The sequence below is a fragment of the Mus caroli genome, unplaced genomic scaffold (assembly GCF_978045245.1).
Source record: "Mus caroli unplaced genomic scaffold, Mus_caroli_1 scaffold_8, whole genome shotgun sequence".
Classification (NCBI taxonomy): domain Eukaryota; kingdom Metazoa; phylum Chordata; class Mammalia; order Rodentia; family Muridae; genus Mus; species Mus caroli.
Genome location: NW_028227263.1, coordinates 100,949,498 through 100,969,353, shown reverse-complemented (window position 1 = coordinate 100,969,353; position 19,856 = coordinate 100,949,498). Strand labels below are relative to the sequence as shown.

Below are 19,856 nucleotides of genomic sequence, written 5' to 3'. Positions count from 1 at the left end.
TGGCTTGCTCTGTCTCTTGACCCATGGGTTGACTTTACTTAACCCAGCTTACAATAAGCAGAAAGCTCGTGGATGAAAGGTGTGTGCTAGGGCTGAGCCACACCACAGCTAGAAACAGTTCTTATCATTTTTAGTAAGTAACACAATCTCGGGGTTCACAGTGTGATCAAATATCCTGCGACAGTTCCCAACATGGCTTCCCTCTTTCTCACACACAGGCAGTAAGGGAGAGGCTCTAGCGAGGGCTCTGAAACCTCAATCTGACACAATCACGTGACCGCAGACTCATAACTTGGTGTGTCCCCAGATCCTTTGGTGTGTTCTCTTGCTTGGAAGCGAGTTGGAGGCTCCTCCCCCTTTCCAGGGGAGGGGATTAACCAAGGACCTGGGTATCAAGCGGGCAGTTTCAGGGCCCCTATATGACCAGACACAGGCACTTGAGGGATAGGGAGAGCCTCTGTGCTCAATGCCATAGGCACAGCCCTTCCTTTATCCTTCAGTGCCCAGATACCCCTGATCCCAGGGACACTTGTGTCCTGAATCCTCTCCGAGAACCATTTGCCAGGAAGGAGTGTGGTATTCTGCTCAGTGAGGTGTTCGAGACCTGCCACCCAGTGGTGAGTGCCTCCCTGTGCTGAGTGGACCCTCCTTGGCCCCTCCTAAGTCCATCCAACCTTCCCAGGACCCCTTCTACTCAAAGACCCCCTTCAAAGAGGAGAGACCCATCTCTTCTCTGACATTCTCCTGCCTCAGCTCTGCTCAGGTGAGCCTTCCCTGAGTGCCTGACATCCAGGGACAACCAGCCATGCCTCTGTGCTCTCGGCCTGCCTCTCCCTGCTTGTGAGGAGGTTCTGCTGCAGAGTGGGCACAGACTCCTTGCTGGACCTCTGCCATTTTTGTGTCCTCCATAGAGATGGGAACTGGGGCTTAGCCCCACATGGCTCCTCCGGGGCTTCAAAGACCATTGCAGACTAGTCTTTGTTGTCTTCAGCCTGGGTGGGCAGGCCCCACTCTCTGTCTGTTCTTTAGTGGTTCCCTACTTCCCTGGGTCCAATGTCCCAGGCTCAGGATGAGTTTCATGAAGTGGGCATCTGCCAGTGCTTTCCAAGCTGGCTGCCTCTCCCATATCCCTCGTTCTATGTGGACAGCTCACCCTACCAGTGAGCATCTTTTATGTTGTGCTGTCACAAGAAAAGATACAGACTTGGCATACAGAACCCTCTGAACTTCCTAGGTTGATGTCACTTGGTTTTACTCAAACTGCCTGACGGACACATGTGGCTGCAGCCGGGGTGGCGACTGTGAGTGCTTCTGTGCCAGTGTAGCTGCCTATGCCCATCAGTGTTGTCAGCACGGGGTGGTCATTGACTGGCGGACACCCCGCATCTGCCGTGAGTATTCCAGACGGTCGCAGAGGTCCCACAATAGGGATGCACACAATCCCAATGGTGTATATTCCTGTGTTGCAATCCGAGAGAGAGAGACAGACAGAGAGAGAGAGAGAGAGAGAGATGCACACCATGCCCAAGGTCACTCAGGATAGTAGGGTTGCTGATTACCCCTGAAGAGACTGGTACAGGCCTGTGTCCTTAAGCTCGTCACTAGGAGAGTCAGTGAGAAACCCTGGACTCCAAACTGGCTTTGTACTCTGTGTGACCTCAAGCAAGCTGCCTGGCTTCTCTGAGGCTCAGTTTTTATCATCTGAAAACTAGAAATCAACAGGTCCTTACTGACTTACTGCAAGCTCAAACAGGATAAAGGAACAAAGAAGTTCTCCATCAGCTGAGCTGTGGAGCTGTGGAGAGAGTCCCTGCTTACTCAAAACAGGGGTCTGTCGATGCCTCCGAGAGATGGAAATATGTATGCACATGCACACACATATTATATATATGTATGTATATATATATTTGTATATATATATGCATATACTATACAGAGTATAGATGTATATCATAAAACATACAGAATAAGTAAAGGGGGAAATAGAATGTGAAGAAGGTTAAATTAATTGGTCAGTTCCTTTAGATTCCAGTATCCCATAGAGGGATTTCTTGATCTCATTTTGGAGTCAGTGGCAAGGGCCCAAGTTCAAAAAGAGAAGACGATCTGGTCCAGATGCCAGTTCTGCCAGTCTAGGGCCTGGGTTTATTCCCTTCTGCATAGCACAGGAGGAAAGCTAAGTCCCCATCTGGCAGATGCTGAGAACATTCAATGATGCAAAGCTCACAGTTCTGGCTTGGTGCTGTGCAACACTGTTAGTAGACACAGGGGTGTTGACTCCAGGCAGGAGGACCTCATGGAGAAGTTGGAGGAATATCTTCTCTTGGCCTCCTTTTTTCTGCCTGCTTCCCCTGAGACCCTTCAGCATAGATGCTGGATCCTAGTGGGGTCTCCTCTCTCCTTGCCTCTGATAACCACCCTTCAGGATGGAGAGGGATACACATGTTTCTGGAGGATCTACCATGAGATGCGACATGTGTGCTGTCTCGTAATAACCAGGACGAGGCTGAAGCACTTGCCAGGGCTGTGCACTTATGGGGATGCCAGTAAACCCAGGGATCCAACTCAATAGCATTTCAATGCAGCATCCTTAAAAATTAAAAACGGCCGCAGAAACAGTGCTAGTGAACGAATATCAAAGATGCTCCCAGCACTCGGGAAGCAGATGCAGGAGGATCTCTGTGAGTTCTAGGCTAGTGTGGTCTACAGAGTGAGTTGCAGGACAGCCAGGGCTACACAGAGAAAAACAAAACAAAAGGTCTGTATTATCCGTTTCCCCTGTGTCTACACTCCATGAAAACCCAGTGGGAATCCCATTACTCATGACTTTAATGTTTTGATATGTGTTTATTATGAACCTTTTGTGTTCATTTTGATGTGTTTAGAATGTCCCATTAAAGCGGAATTAGATATTGGTCTAAACAAAACAGAAATAATTCCTCCAAAGATAAATAAGGAATTTAGTAAATATTAAAATATCATAATGGGGATACATGTTCCATACTGGGCTATGAGCTTATGAGAAGTCGAGGCAAGGAGGGGAAAAGTGAGAAATATTACACAAGATCTCTTCAGATCAGTACTCCTGGGCCAGTGAGATGGCTCAGCAGGCAAAGGCTCTTGCTGCCAACACTGACAACCGAAGTTTGTCCCAGGACCCACATGATGGAAGGAGTTGTTCTCTGACCTCCACAGCCACATGCAGGTCATGGCACATGCATCCCCCTGCCACACACACAATACATGAGTAGGAAAAATCCTTTGCTGACACAGTAAAATAAGTGTTGTTCAGATCAAGAGCAAGTAGTTTGAGTCCAAGGTTGGACAAATAGGAGACGGACGTCTTTGCAAAAGTGATTTTGCTTCGGTGTGTAGCCATTAGGCTGGTTGGCCCCAGAGATCCATTTGCTTCTGTGTCTCCAACACTGGCTTGAACTCTCTCCTTGTGTGGGTACCCAACAGAGTCATACCCCTAGCCCTATCTTAGAGGCTTATGGTTCAACTCTCAGGGTCTACACGGAGGACAAACATGTTTTTGCACGTAGCCTCATGAAAGCCAGCCCCTTACTCTTTTTGTTTATGCTTTTTGAGATAGGGTCTCTCTATTTTGCCCTGGCTGTCCTGGAGCTTATTACATAAACCAGGATGGCCCCCAACCCACAGGGATCCTCCTGTCTCTGCCTCCCAAGTGCTGGGATTAAAAGCATGTATACTATGCCTGGCTTTATCTCCTGGTCTTCAATGACCTTGCAAGAAGGAAAGAGGGCACAGACAAATGCGTTGATTGTGAGTTTAGGGTGTGAAGAGAAGATGGTGACTTTCTTCACACTACACCCCTTTGTGTGAGGCAAATCCGTCCTCAGTCTTTAACTCAGGTCCACCCAGCTGGTTCCTCATAACTTTGCGTGTTCTTGGTTGGCATAGTCTGACAAGGTCAGCTCAGCTCCCCCATTGTGGGCTGAAGAATCAGTAAGCGTGGCTACAGAATAGACGAAGACTGTCCACTAGAGGGCGCAATGGATCCATACTTTACCTCCTAAGAGATCTTTGGTGGGGCCAAAGGGAGTTTTGGAGACCTGGGGTCCTGGAGGCCCTTTGTCCCCTTCCATCCAAGGCTGAGCAACTTCGGTTTCATGTTTGCATTGATTCTTTGGTGGCTCTTCTGCAACATATCCAACCAGAGCTTCTACACTTGAGTTCTGTTATTGTCTTTGAGACAGGGTCTCTAGTCCAGGCTTACCTCAAACTCCCTAGATAGCCAAGGATGACCCTGAACTTGATATTTCTGCCTCCACCTCTTAAGTGCTGGGATTACAGATGTGCACCACTACACCATAAAAACGCAATGCTGGAGACTGAGCCCAGCACCGTGTATAAGCTAGGCAAGCACTCTACCTATCTGTTCTATGAGTGAGGGCTACACCTTACTCATACCCCTTCATTCTAATCTTGACATTCATGGCCCCACATAACACACTCTTTTGTCCAAAATTCATTCATTCATTCATTCATTCATTCATTCATTCATTCATCACACTGGTAACTGCTACTCCAAGCCAGGCTTTGAACTTGGGTATAGGAAGAGACCATTGTATTTCCTCCCCTTAAGGCATATGGATCTCTGGGCAGTGGTGGCTCACGCACGCCTTTAATCCCAGCCTTGGAGAGGTAGAAGCAGGTAGAACTCTGAGTTCCAGACCAGCCTGGTCTACAGAGTGAGTTCCAGTACAGTCAGGGCTACACAGGGAAACCCTGTCTCAAAAAACAAAACAAAACAAAACAAAACAAACAACCCCTCCCCTGAAACAAAAGAGACATAGTTTTCCAAGTCCATCCCTCAATCTTAGGCCAGATCCAGTTCTTGATTAAGGGCAGAGGTTGGGTGTGAGTGCCCTACTCATGGGAAATCTCCCTTCTTTCTTTCTTCTTTAGCATATGACTGTGACTTCTTCAACAAAGGTAAGCCAATTTCCTCCCAGGTGAGCCTCAGGGGCTCTGCCCTGGGCCACGTCAGTGCTGCTGGCCTTGGAGAAGCTTTGATATGTCAATGGAAGGGGGTGTGTTTTGTAAAGTCTTGATGGTGAGGGCTCAGAGGTGTCCAGGACCTGTATCCACAGTTACTCTAGTGTCCCTGTGAGGTCCAGGGCAGGAACCTTCTCGGGGGTTCCATCATTCAGGGCAGATCTGGCAGGCAGAAGACACCCATCTCTATCAGTGGGCTCAGCCCGCAGCCTTCCTAATTGGGCCCAACAAGCTCACGGAATTTACCCAGAGTTCTCAGAAGACCTGAGTTGTCAAAAGCAGGTGTAAACTGCTTTCCCTAAGGACGGTTGCTGAAAACCTAGACAGGTCTTCAATTGCTCAAGGGTTCAGGAATATATATACACTAATATCTAGATTAGTAATGAATACAAAAATACAAGTCATTGCTAGGGGCCAAGGGAGATTAATGTCCAGTATTAGAGCCATTTAATCAATTCGATCAGAGGTTGAATGGACTGGGGCAGGATGCTTCGTTCACATGGGTCAAGGTGGTGTCCTGGAGGCACTCAGTGCCTCTAGCCCTTCCAAGCCTCTAGGTCTCCTTCCAGCAACAGCCTGCAGGAGCTGGCCTGTGACAGCGTGGGCGCAGGCTTCATACATATTTTGGTGCAAGTTTGGGCTTAAGAAGCATCTTTCCAGACAAGACTATTGAAGGGGGAACAAAAAAGGAATAAGAAGAACATGATTGCTGCTAGGTATTGTGGAACTGAAAGTTTATTGTAGACAGGAAATATCAGACTCCATAGTGAACCTGACCCTGAGCCAGGCCATGCAAGAAGAATAGGGAAGGGGAGCCAAGAGGTCAGGAGGCAGAGGCCAAAAGGTAAAAGGATAACAAACAAACAAACAAACAAGAAAACAGTAGCCAAAATGGCTGGATTATACAGGGCAGAGCAGCTGCGGGGTATGCCTGCCAGGAGAACCCTGTAACAGGTAGGAACTGAGGGATGCTGGGAGAACCTGGCAGCTGGCATCATACATTAATAGGTACCTCCCTTAGCCATGTGTCCCTGGTGGAAAGGACACAGAGAGACGACTAGGGATCCATAGATGACGGCTGGACCAGCCCAGTCCTGTCAATGGTAGCTCCAAGGGGCCGCTGATGGCCCTGGATCTTCAGTGCCCAAAGGGATGACTCTGAAAGGAGATCTTCGTTCCCCGGGACAAAAGCGTCCCTGTGACATCAGGCGAGACATTTCAGCAGCACCGTTCTGAGCAGTTCTCTCCTCTGCGGCATTTGGGGTGTCAGTAACTGGCAAAGGACAAGCTGCTTCTAGCATCCTCCACCCACCCTCCCTCCCACTCGCCCAGTCCTTGCCTCGGTTTTTCTCCCAGCATCTTCTGTGGCCCAGGCCTCATGGGGTTCTGGGAAAGAGGACCCTTGCAGAGGTACAGGGGAGTGCCCCAGCATCATGTGCGAGCTCTGGACCCTGCGTCTGTTGAAACTGGCTTTGAGTGTCCACCCCATTGAAACCAGCCAGTGTGACACACTGTTTTTTGTTTGTTTGTTTGTTTGTTTGTTTGTGTTGGGGGAGCTGGTTGCTGATCATTTACCAGCACAACACACTGTCTGCTTTCTAATGAAGGATACAGAGGGGAAAGCCCAGTGCAGAGCCACAGCACAGAGCTGTGACTGGCGTGCATTTGCTTCTGGGGCTGGTAGGGTGTGGAGACGAGGGTGTGCAGGGAGAGCAGCTCTAAGGAGGTGACAAATGAGCTGGTCCCCAGGGACTGGGTAGGTGTCTTTCAGGCACAGAAGGAGAAGGATTTCTCGGAGGGAGGAGTAGGACCATGTGGCAGAGAGGAGCCAGGACAGACATGTGGCTCCTCCAGTGAAACAGGAAGGAATTCCGGTGTGGCAGGACCCCTTGTGGGGTCGAGGGCAAAGCAGGGGTCCAGTATGGCAGAGCTCTGAATTAAAGCTGTGCTCTTAAGACTCTGTCTTGGGGATGAGGAAAGCCACAGGGGACAGTGGCTAGGAAGGTGACCCCAGACACCTATGGGACACAGCAGAGGCAGGAAAACCATTTATCGAGCTGTCACCTCGATATGTCTAGGACACCTACATGCCTTCCACCCTCCACCCACAGCTCCACCTCCTCCAAACACAAACAAGACATGTGCATGAAACACATAGATACAAACTCTGAGCTCTGGGCTCCTGACTGTCATCCTCCAGGACGAGGTGGGCAGAGACCAGTGTATTGTATTTTCCCAAAGGCAACCCTGACAAAACAATGTCTGCTATGGTAATGGCCCATGCTTTCAGGGGTGACTGTCATGGACTCCCTGTGCAATGGCTTAAGCACAGAGGGAGGGTCTGTCTCCTTTGGGACTGCTAGCCTGGGGATCTACTAAGGCTCCTGCAAGCCAGCACACTGATTCTTCTGAACTTCTGATCGGTGGTACGTGTGAGTTGGGCGGTGACACTTGTGACAGAGACTTTTCTCTCCAGCGCTAGGTAAGGGTCCCTACCAGCTGTCCAGTGTGGCGGCTGGCGGTACTCTTGTGGCCACGAAGGCAGTAGACAGTGACATAGCCCTTGTGAGGACAGAGGATCTGGCGCCAGGGGACATTTCAAGCTTCCTGCTGACAGCTGCTCTGTACAAGGCCAAGGCCCATGGTAAGGCCCACCCTTTGGCTCCTGTCCAGCCGTCTCAGAAAAGGCGGTGTTGATGGGGGTGTGGGGGACGCTGAAGCCTGCAGCCACCCACAGGGCTCCAATCCCACTTGTTGTTTCTAGTTCTGACTAGCTTTTTTTTTTTTTTTTTTTACCTCTGTGACCCCAAACTGCCTACGACAGGACTGAGACAGGTTTTCCCCATCCCCACCCCCAGCCAGACTATTGTTCTAACGAAAATCCCAAATCCCGGGAACAGCATCTACTCTCCTTTCTCTTCTGGCTTCTCTCCCCTCCTTGCTCCCTTCCTCTCTCTTTTCCCCTCACCTCCCCCTCTCTTTGCCCCTACCCACTTTTTCCTCCTTCTTCTCTCTTCCTTTCTCCCTCTCACTGAGTCTTAAGCAGAGGGCAAGCACAGGAACCAGAGACATTAAGGGACACAGTCACTGTCCAGCAGGAGTTCCAGTCCTATGGTCCACATCAGCAGGAAAGAGCCGACTTTAGAGTCAGATGTGGGGTCTGCCCATCGGGGCAGCTCAGGGCCTCCTGGGATAAGGGATTCCTGTGACAGGAAGAAATGGAGACGGTTACACATTATGAGAATGCTTAGCTTCTGGAATCACTGGATCCACTTGTTCTCCATGCCCGGTGGACTGTCCCCCTGTAGAAGGACCATTCCCATCTGTTTGGTGCCAAGCATAGCAGGCCCTAGGACAGGCAAGGCTTTCTGGTGGAAAAGGAGGAGAGACAGGACAGAAGACAGAGGCAGCTGAGGCCTTCTGTAACCTCCCGCCTCCATCCACAGAGATGATGACCAGAGGGTGGCCCGTGAGTGGGAGGGAGAAGCAACAGGGGAGCAGGGTCCAGCTAGTCCCCAGGAACCTGTCATCTCCAGCCACTGAGTGTGAGAGCACACATGCTGGCATGCTGTATCCCCAAATCTGTTCTCTCTGCATACTGACCTAACTAACTCCTATGGCTCTGCAGACCCTGACGTGGTGTCCCTGGAGGCAGCTGACAGACCCAACTTCTTCCTGCACACCACAGCCAATGGCTCTATAGGGCTGGCTAAGTGGCAGCGCAGTGAGGCCTTCCATCAGCATGCTTCCTTCTCGCTGCACCGGGGGACATGGCAGGCTGGCCTGGTGGCTCTGGAGTCCCTGGCAAAGCCTGGCTCTTTCCTCCACTCATCAGGCCTTGAGCTGGCACTGCGAACATACGAACACACGGAGGTGTTTCGTGGTGGTGCGCTCTTCCGCCTTCTGGGTAAGGGTCTGCAGGGGCATCGTTCTTGGGTCTGGGGCTTCTGCCTCACTCAGCAGCATTCCCTGCCCTCTCTTCTCTTCCCCAGAGGACAAAAATCTCAGCCTTTTGACAAAGGGGGGGGGGTCCCTGGGGTTTACTCCTGGAACAGGAGGTGGTCTGATCTCCATGTTGGCAGGTCAGGGAGTGGTGGCAGGATGGGCTGAGACCTAGGTCACTTTTGTAGTGTAAAAATAGAAAGTCTGTGTGAAAGTGAGAGGAGCCATGAGCCTGCTGGAGGCTCATAGCGCGCCTGGCTTCTATTTCCTGCCGAGGGCACATATTGTCCCCATCCCCAGGAGTTTAAGGTACACCCGTGGGGACTCAGGACTGAGAAGCTAGCAGGATTTCCTCAGGCTCTCCAGACCATGTCCCCAGTTGTCATGGATGCAGCCTGCTTAAACTCACTTCTTATTTTCTCTCTCTCTCTCTCTCTCTCTTTTTTTTCTGGGTGTACTAACATGCCCTCGCCACAGGGCTGAGCTGGGATAATTCTGGGCACTAGTGTTCAGCCTCTCTCAGTCCAGAGACTTGGAGGGGATTGTCTTTCTAGATGCCAAGCCTTTGGGGGCTGCCTACCCCACCTGTGAGTGGCGCTACGATGCCTGTGCTAGCCCCTGTTTCCAAACCTGCCGGGACCCACGGGCAACCAGCTGCCAGGATGTGCCCAGGTGAGACCAGGCGGTTGTGGGCATGGCATCAATGCCTTTGAGACAGTTTGAGCGCACCTGCGAGCACATGTGGAGACAGACCCTTGTGTGGGTGGGTGCCAGGGTGTGTTCTAAGATGAGTATGGGAGTGTGTGTCAGGGAAATGTGCCTTTGTGTATGTCGTAGCCATTTTTCTCACATGACAGAATGGCTGACAAGAGAAGCTTAAGGGGGCAGGGAAGGGTTTATTTGGGGACACAGTTTAAAAAAGGACCCAGTCCATTGTTGTGTGGAGGCACAGCAGTGACTCTATGGGGGACATTCAGATTCCAATCACAAAAGTATGTGTATGCCCCATATAAATGTGATATATTCATATTGTATACTGGTGCACGGAGTGCATATAGCTTAACTGTGTGCTTGTATGTACTAACTAGGTATGGGCTGTATGCGGCTATATTCCCACATCTGTGTGAGCTGATTATATGCAGTTGAGCGTGTTTGAGAATATCACAGGGGTGTGTAAACTGGTATCTGTGGGCATCTACATAGGTGTATATGTATGTGTGCACTAGGTCTATGTTTTAGCTTTTGTGACAGCCTTAGAAAGAGCCTGTGGGCCGTGCGGGAACAGGCCTTGCAGAGAGTCTGATCCTGTGGAGAGGAGTGCACAGAGCCACACCCTGTTCACACATGTCTCCCTGTTGGCCAGGAAACAGGAGCATGAGGCTCACATACATGGGCACGGGTGCTAGTGTACATGTGTGTGACAGGTGTCTGTAGAGCTTCCCATGAGGGTGTGTGTGATAAGCATGCATTTACACATGTGCCATACAGATGATGGGGCCTGTGTTCTATCCATGTTCTGGTCACTAGCTAGCCCCCTGCTCTGTCCTTAGGGTAGAAGGCTGTGTCCCTGTGTGTCCCACTCCTAAGGTCCTGGATGAAGTCACACAGAGATGTGTCTACCTGGAAGACTGTAAGCGGCCCGGGGTTCTCCTTTCTCCTTCAGACTCCCTCGTGTCTCCAGGGCGTCACTGGTCACTGAGAAACTCTGCTCAGGGTCCTACATTCTGGAGCAGCTGGCTTCCAGCAGGGCCCTGGAAGGAAAGGTCTTCATTGATCTGGGGTTTTTTCTGGTCCCCGTTTCAGAGAAAGGAAACGTGGGCTGTGGAGGTCTTGCTTGGGGTCTGGTTTTGGACAGAGTCCAGTTTGTTGGTTTCTGTGGACAGAGAGAGGCCTTGGCTGTCTGCCATCAGAAGCTGTGTTTGACCCATCAGTTAGGGTACCAGTCCTCCAGCCCCTTACCTCAGCACTACCCCGTGAGGACAGCTAGGGGCAGTCGCTCTTTTTCTGAGCCTCTTCTCTTGTCTGTGCTAGGTGTGGAGCCAGCCCCGCGGGGTCCCACGGAGACCCTTGGCAATGAGACTCTGGTACCTGGTCAAGTGCCACCCACCACCAGTGCTGAGCAGCAGCTTCCACAGGGGCTCCCTGGAGCCTCTGCCTACAGCCCCGCCCCTGTTCCAGTAGCCACACCCACCTCAGCCCCAAACCCACCAATGGCTGCCACGGAGGGGCAAGTGCCATCTCCAGGATCCACCCAACCCACGCTGCAGACACCCCTGGGCCTTACAACATCTAACTTTCCTGCTGACCACACAGAGGCCACAGCCAGAGAGGAAGGGGCTGCCAGTCTTCTAGCCACTTCTCATCCCCCAGGGTCCTCGTCCTCCCTCCCTAGTTCCCTGCAGATGTCCACATCTGGCATTGTATCAGGTGCAGCAGAGACAACCAAAGTGACCATAACCTTTACAGGGAGTCCCAACACCACCGTCGCTTCCCGGTCACCCCCTGTACCTCGCTTCCCACTCATGACCAAAGCGGTGACAGTCCCAAGCCATGACTCCTTTCCTGTTAAAACCACACCTCTGCAGCCCTCTTGGCTATGGAGCCTCTCTTCCAGACCTCTGACTTCCCTTGGAGCTACGTCCTGGCCCCCCACCTCCCCGGAATCCCACCTGTCCACTGCAGTAACTAAGGTGGCAAATAAGACAATGACATCCCTGTCTGTCCTGGCCCAGAGCACTTCAAGTTCCAGCCAGCCCCTGGCTGCAGTGAGCACAGCACACAGGGCTCCTGCCAGTCCCCTTGTCACCAAGGGCTTGGAGGTGGTGTCAGCCACAGAGAAGGGAGAAGCTGGGCACAGCCAGCTTACAGAGTTGCCAGTGTCCCCACCCCCAAGCCCAGCCCCCATCGACCTGCCTCACCCAGCCCAACATACCACCACAGCCCCCGGGCCTTCTGCTCTGTCCCCAGGGATCCTGGCTGCTAGCAGCCCAACCACAAGTGCTCACAGACCGGGGGCCACAGCTTTAGCTTCTCTAGAGCCAACTCTGCCACCCCACCTTCTCTCTGGCCTACCTCCGGACACCAGCCTGCCCTTGGCTAAGGTGGGAACCTCTGCCCCAGTGGCCACACCTGGCTCCAAAGGCTATATCCCCACCCCTCCACCTCAGCACCAGGCTACAACTTTGGCTCCGGCCATGACTGTGAGCCCACTTACTCAGTCACTCAGTCTGACAGTGCCACTCATGTCTGCTGTAGAGGAGCAGGCACACTCACCTAGCCCCAAGCCTCCCCAAGGAACAGGTATGGCTCCAGACCAGATGCTGGGAGCCACATTGCCAAGCTTTGTAGCCTCCTCTGTGATTGCTGGGGTGCCCCCCACAGTGTCTGTGGCCCCACGGAAGAGCACCACCCAGAGAGCAGCCATTCTATCTAAGAAGGTGTCTCCACCCACCCTCATCTCTGACTCTGTCCAGGGTGGGTTCACAGAACTCACACCTACAGTGAGCCATACTGTTACCCCCTTGGTGACTGAGGCTGAAGGCCCCCGGGCTGGCACAGTGCCACTGGTGCCCACAACCTACTCCCTAAGCCAGGTGTCAGCGAGGACAGCCTCCCGGGAGGTCCCGCTGGTTCTGCTGCCTCAGCTGGCAGAGGCCCATGGGACCCCAGCAGGATTCCAGCCCCAAGAAGATCTAGTGCGCCAGGCCACCACGGAGCAGTCAGGGCGCTCAGCTCCAGCCCAGAGTATAGCAGAGGAGTCGATGGAGGCCGAAGTGAATACTTCTGCCACCTGTGTGGTGAGTGACTTGTTAGGTCCTTCGATTTTGTGGCTTGTCCCCAAGACCTGGCCTTCTCGATGCCTTTAGCATGGCCATTACCATAAGCTGTGTCTGTTGAGGTTTCTGTCCGTTTTTATTTACTCTATGCTACAAGATGGCAGTAGTGTCCTTGACCTTGCTCACCCTTATCTGAAGTTGCTGGTACTTTAAAAATCACCAGGTCCCCTGAAACCACAGCAGGGTCCCACCTTGCCTTTTTGGGTCCAGGACTGATTGAGGGCTTGGTGTGTGTCTGCGGGGTGGGATGGGAGTGAGCTTTGCACCGCGAGGATGAAGGAACACATGCATGCTTACTGCTCAGCTAGCTTTCCCTGCACTCACACAGTCCGGGGCTCAAACCCAAGGAATGGTGTTGCCCATGTTCAAGCTGGGTCTTCCCGCATCAATTAAAACAACCCGCCACAGGTATGCCCACAGTCCAACGTGATCCAGACAATTCCTCATTGAGACTCTCTTCCCAGGGATTCTTGGTTGACTCAAGTTGACTGTTGAAACTAGCCATCACAGGGCGTCGGTTCCCTGGTTCCACTTCAGTATTACCTGCCATGCTAGACTCTGGCTTGTTCCAGAAGGATCGAGGTAGGTAACACCATAAGCTCCGAGGGTCACTCATGTTGATGCTCCACTTTGTGCCACAGCCCATCGCTGAACAAGACTGCGTCCGTCACATATGCCTTGAAGGCCAGCTGATACGTGTGAACCAGACTCAGCACTGTCCTCAGGGTGCCGTACGCCCTCGCTGTGGGGTCCTGGGCCTCGCTGTGCGGGTGGGCGGGGATCGCTGCTGCCCACAATGGGAATGTGCCTGTGAGTTATGGGACTGGTCAGAGCCTCTGTGTCTTTTCCCTACCCCAGCATGCCTGTGTGTTCCCTCCCATACTTCTGCGGGAAATCTCTCTCACTGTGACTCCTGCCCTGACAAATCTCCTTCCCTCATGACCTCTGAACTCTGAGACACCTGATCCCCGGAAACCTCCAGCCCCCAGGGTGTTTGACTCACCTGCCCATCTTCCTGGTGGCCTTGGGACTACCCGCTTGGTCTTTGTCCCTGCCCAGGCCGATGCTCAATCTTCCCAGACCTGAGCTTTGTAACTTTCGATGGCAGCCATGCGGCTCTGTTCAAGGAGGCCATCTATGTCCTCAGCCAGAGCCCAGATGAAAGCATCTCTGTGCATGTCCTGGACTGCAAGAGTGCCAACCTGGTACGGTACTGACCCTTGCTTTTCTCCCTGCCAGAACCTGAGATCTGAACTAGGCTGAGAGGGGAGATTGGGTGGTAAGGTGGAGTTCAAGGAATGCCAGAGGTTACGGTAGACCCTGCGACTCTGGGGGTTCATGGAATGGTAACTGCTCAGGCCAGGTGACTGAGGGGACGAGTGGAGCAGAGTGTGCCTCCTCCTGACTCTGAGATTTCAGTCCCTGCAGTTTTCCAGTCTCCTTGGAGTTGACACTTAAGTATAGAGGAGTGGGTAAGCCATTCCAAGGTCACAGGTGTCACCTGCAGGGGCTGACTGCTAGGATAACCAGTGAGTCAAGTGGACGGAGGGGGTATTCTCCCTGTTCTCTTTTTCCTTCCCTCCCTTTCTGCCTTCCTCCTTCTTCCCTCCCTCCCTTCCTTCTTCTGTCCCTCCCTTCATACTTCCCTCCCTCCCTCCCTCCCTCCCTCCCTCCCTCCCTCCCTCCCTCCCTCCCTCCCTCCCTTCCTTCCTTCCTTTTTCTCTCCCTTCTTTCCTTTCCTTCCTTCCTTCCTTTTTCTCTCCCTCCTTTCCTTCATCTGAGCCCACATGAGATCAGGTAAGAGTCTAGTACCTTCTACCCAGCCTGCAGGTGTGCTCATGTATCCTAGACTCACACAGCTGGAGGGGCTCTGGGCCGATGAGGCTGGTCTTTCTGCAGGGACATCTGAACTGGCCCCCGTTCTGTCTGGTGATACTGAATGTGACTCATCTGGCACACCATGTCAGCATCGACCGCTTCAACAGGAAGGTGAGCACACCAATGGGGTGGCCTGCGAGCCCAGCAGCAGTCAGGGCCAGCATAGGTGGGGGCGGGGCCTTGAGACCTATTTGTAATTAGAGGCAGGGGTTGGGAAGACTCTCTCTTTTAAGGATGATGGCGCATGTTTGCAATCCCAGCACCAAGAAGCAAAGGCAGGAGCATCACTGTCTCTATAGAGCCAGGCTGGGCTACACAATAAGACTGTCTCAAACAAAACAAAACAAAACAAAGCAAAAAGAAAGTATACTTGAAAATTATTTCATTTAGGATACTTCCTCCATTCTTATAGGAAGAAGGTAAACAGGTGACATCAGACTGGCAAGACAGTGTGACCTTAAATAATTGCTGTCCAAAAATGTCACCTTTGCAATGTCTTATGAGGATAGATAGTCATATAAAGGCATTCCAAAGTCCTTTCCAAGCAGGCACTGTGTAAGTGAGGTGCCCTCAACGGAAGGTTTGTGAACTCAGAGTTAAAGCCACCTCAGTCACGGAAGCTGGAGTGTCCAAAAGACCACCCGCAGGTGGGCTTCCCTTCACAGGCAGTAAGAGACACCGATGAGTGTCCACACATTCCCAAGAGATCAGCACTTTCCTGCCTGGCTCTGCCCTCCATCCCTGATTGCCAAAGCTCTCTGAAGCAAGGTTTGGTTGATGGGGGTATGATGAGGCTGAGACTTAAAAAATAAATAGAATAAAGTCCCTTTATTTATTGCCTTTCTGCTGCTGTGATAAAATACTGTGAACAAAAGCAACTTATAGAAGGGAGAGTTCATTTTGGCTCATGGTTCCAGAAACTGTGGTGAAGGTTGGCAGCAGGCGGCCAGAGCAGGACGCAGAGTGCCGAACAGGAAGTGAGGCGAAGCTGTAAACCCTCAAGGCCCGCACCAGTGATGAGCTTCCTCCAGCAAGGCTATACTAGCTAAGAGTTCCATAGCCTGTCCAAATAGCACCAAGAACAAAAGACCCAATTCAAATAAGGAGGCCTATAGGGGACATTTTTCACTGAAACCCTCGCAGTTCCCAAAATCCATTCCTTGGTGTGTTTTTCTTAACCTTTCAAAAAGAAGGGCATAATTCACACACACAAATTTATCATATTTAGTATATATATCTATAAATTCTTCCTTCCTATTAGCATATATTCAAATTATACCTGTAAAATAACTGTTTAAAACATTATGTTTCATGGGGACATTTCACACATGAACATCATGGGCTTTGATCATTTATTTTGCTGTTACCCTCCCCTGCCTTTGTACCCTTTCTCCCTCCAAAGAGTCGTTTTCCGTGTTCACGTCGATATGAATATATATGGGTATGTATTACATACACACATCCACCACAGGGGAAAGTCTTGCTTTTTTACTTAACATGATTCTTTCTAATTTTAACCACTTTTTTTTTTTTTGCAAACGATGTAATTTGATCCTTTTTTAAATGGCTGAATAAAACTTCATTACACATGCATATGTGTATGTGCAAGTGTGGTCACTCGAACACACATACAATTGGCTTTATTCATTTGTCCGTTATTGGACATCTACCATGATTCCACAAGCTGGCAATCATGAATGGCCGCAATTAACATGGATATTCAGGTGCCTCTTGGTTAGGAGGTCTTAGTTCCTGCAGGTGAATGTTCAGGAGTGGCAGAGGTGGACCACACGGTTGGTAAACTTGGAGTTTTGTGGACCCTGTGTACTGATTTGCACGTGGCTGACTCACCTTCTGAACACAGCATATAAGGTCCCTTTGCCGATCCTAACTACCTGTGCCTGCATTTGTTGTTTGTTTGCCTGGATTGAGGGGAGAGGGACCCTCAATCTCATTTTTATTTGCATTTTTTATGACTAAACATGTTTGACCATTTTTCCCATATATTTACTGGCTATTTTTCCCCCTGGATAATTCTCTGTTCAATTCATTTTCACATTTGTTGACCAGATGATTTGGTGTTTTGTGTTTAATCTTTGAGTCCTTCATATAGTTGCTATATTGATCGCCCTCTTAGATGAATGGAAAGATTCACTCCATTCTGCAAGCCACACTTTATTCTGGCAATTGTTGTCTTCACTGGATAGAATTTCTTTAATCTGATGAAACCTCGTTTATCAAATTTGTTGGGTTCTTTTCAGAAAGTCTCATTCTTCTTCTGCTAGAGGCAGTTTCAAAGTTTTCACATCTTATGTTAAATCTTTCGATCCATTTTGAATTAGGTTTTGTTTAGGGAGAGGTAGTTCTGGCTTTCCTCTTTGGAATGTGCGTCTCCAGTTTCTTCAGCACCGTCTGCTGAGAAGCCTATCTTCCTTCAGTGTGTGTTTTAAACCTCTGTGAAAAGTGAGTTGTCTATAGCTGTGTGTTCCCTCCTGGATTCTCAGTCTTACTGCACTGATTCCATGTCTGCCTCTGTGTTGGTGCTGTGTCCGTTGGTTTGCTCCCCCACCCACTGTGTCTCTGAGTGTAACTCATAGCTGGGTACTGTGGTACCTCCAGCACCACTCTTCATGGTTGTTTCCCCTGTCCTTCCCTAGGAATGTTAGGATTGTTTCCCTCCTTCTGTAATGATGGTTAGAACCGTAATAAGAACTGTGTTGAGTGTATATTGTTCTCGGTCGTATAACCATTTTTACAATATTAATCCTGGGATCTCTGAGCAAGAGTGCCCTTTCCATGTTCTGTCTTCGGTTCCTTTCTTTGATGCTTAATGTTTTTACTGTAGATGTGTTCGTCTTTGTGGTTTAATCTCTTTCTGCTTTTTGTTCTTTTTGAGACTCTTCACCATGGGATTGCTTCTCTGCTACTTTACCAAAAGCATCCGGTCTCAGAACTCTCTGATGCCGTCTTGGGTTTTTGTTTGTTTGTTTGTGTTTTTTTAAATATAGGATTATATTAGCTGCAAGGAGGGATAATGTGATTTGTGTCTCCTGTCTTATTTTACTGCCTCTGTTCCATGCTCCAGCTTTACTGCTCTGGATATAACTTCAAACAGCGCATTAGTAAGAGCAGAGGGAGTGGACACCTTGTCCGTTCCTGACTTTAGAAGGAATGCTTTCATTTCCCTCCCCCCCCCCCCCCGTGTAATATAATGTTGTAAACTGTAAACTCAGCACCCAGGCTTCATTGCATTGAGATCTGATGTTCCTATTCCTGGTTTCTGCTGGGCCTTCCTTTATCATCAGGAGAGGTTGGACTTTGTCAAAGGCCTTTTCTTCATCCACTGAGATGATCACGTGATCTCTACCCAGGAGTCTTTCTATGCACTGTATTACATTTATTAACTTGTATGTATTGAATTACCCTTGCAACTCTGAAACCATTTTGCTCTTGGTATATGGTGCTTATTGTGTGAGTGAATTTCAAGTATTTTATTGAGTGTGTGTGTGTGTGTGTGTGTGTGTGCGTGTGTTGAGGGAAATTTGTCTATGGGGTGTTTTTTTGTCATATTCTTAGCCAACTTGATATTAGAGTAATATTGGATTTGTAAGATGTGTTTGGTAGCATTCTCTTCCTCTCTGTTTTATGGAATAGTTTGAGGAGCATTGGCATTAATTCTTTAAAGTTCTGGCAGAATTTGGCCAAGAGTTCAGTCAGAACTCTTGTTTATTCCTGGGCCTTTCCTTCTTGGGGGACTTTTTAAGATTGCTTCAATCTCATCCTTCCATAGAGTGCTGTTAAAGCCTGTGGAACTCGTGGACACAGGCCAGCTGCCTGGCTTCATATAGGGATGGACACACTCACAACCCAGAGCTCAAGCCTCTGTCAGTGCAAATAGGAAAGCTGGAGGTATCAAGAGAGTTGGGGACCTTCCCAAAGCTACAGTTTTCTGGCTTTTGAACAGAGGTTCCCTTCCTGTAGGTTAGCAATTCACATGCTGGGTGCCTTGTGGTGTGATTAATAGAATAGTCTACTCCTGAATGGAGGATGGTGAATCATAATAAATATTTTATAATCTTAATCTTTTCTGCTTTTAGTTTTATGGCATAAAGCTTAATTCTTACTCCATCTTATATACGGAATTTTAACCATGTCCACTTTTAATAGAAGCTATAGCCTTGAATTTAAAATGTTTGTGAGAACTAAGGTGTGCTCAGAACTGAACAGATATTGATTGAGCCCTCAGGTAATGCCAAACCCAAAGACAAGCGCTAGGAATTCAAAGAGTCTGACAGTTCCTGCCTCTAAGGAAACCATGATGTAATGGTGACTGTTGCCAGGGAACAGCTGCATTCTTCCTTGATGGTCAGCAGGAAGTGGGCTGATGCCAGGGAGGGAGCCCCTCATCCTAAGGCTGTAGAGCCAGGAAGTAAAGACTTGCTTAGAAGGGACGGGAGTTTATGCACCCCTTGAGATTCAGCCTTCCTCCTGCCGTTACAGTTCTGGTTTTATTGGATTTTGCACTTAAAAATATTTTCAGAATTCTCTCATATTCTGTTGGTCCATGCTTTGGATGCATGTGCTCCAAACAGCCTGGCACACGGGAGATGCCTAGGGAGTACTTGTCAGTTCAGTGATGGGTGAGATGGATGGGTCAGTAGGTGGGTGGATGGATGGATGGATGGATGGATGGATGAACAGACAGATGGACAGATGGATATGTAAATAGATAAGTTGGTGGACATATAGATGAGTGGGGAGGTAAGTGGGAACTTTGCTCTTCCTGCTCAAATTTCTTACCCCTTAAGGTGACTGTGGACTCTCAAGTTGTGTGGCCACCCATGAGCCGATATGGCTTCCAAATTGAGGATACAGGACACATGTATATCATCCGGACACCCTCACACATCCAGATCCAGTGGCTTCACAGCTCAGGACTCATGATCTTGGAAGCCAGCAAAGTCAGCAAGACCCAGGGCCATGGGCTGTGTGGTAAGGAGGGACCCAGTTGGGAGAGGGGAGTGCTCCCTGGTCCCTCTCTGGGACCGGGAAGGTTCTCTCAGACCAGGATATGTTGGGACAGGGTATCAGGCCAGAGGAGGGACCAAGAGAACTGCCAGTGCGAGTGGCCTCGTGTCTATGTCTGGGGCTGAGGCTGTTAACAGGGAATAGTGCAGG

The 19,856-nt window shown here is 50.0% G+C and overlaps 1 protein-coding gene across 1 annotated transcript in view; it reads left to right on the top strand.

Annotated features, from left to right (window-relative positions):
- Otog (otogelin) overlaps positions 1–19,856 on the top strand; it is a 69,689-nt gene that overhangs the window by 36,173 nt on the left and 13,660 nt on the right. Inside the window, exons 29-40 of the mRNA XM_021168148.3 lie at positions 501–617; positions 1,235–1,391; positions 4,933–4,959; positions 7,499–7,666; positions 8,651–8,929; positions 9,519–9,636; positions 10,515–10,594; positions 10,996–12,761; positions 13,442–13,610; positions 13,860–14,005; positions 14,700–14,789; positions 19,487–19,670. Of these exons, the coding sequence (XP_021023807.1) occupies positions 501–617; positions 1,235–1,391; positions 4,933–4,959; positions 7,499–7,666; positions 8,651–8,929; positions 9,519–9,636; positions 10,515–10,594; positions 10,996–12,761; positions 13,442–13,610; positions 13,860–14,005; positions 14,700–14,789; positions 19,487–19,670 (3,301 nt within the window). The remainder of the gene's footprint in view (positions 1–500; positions 618–1,234; positions 1,392–4,932; positions 4,960–7,498; positions 7,667–8,650; positions 8,930–9,518; positions 9,637–10,514; positions 10,595–10,995; positions 12,762–13,441; positions 13,611–13,859; positions 14,006–14,699; positions 14,790–19,486; positions 19,671–19,856) is intronic.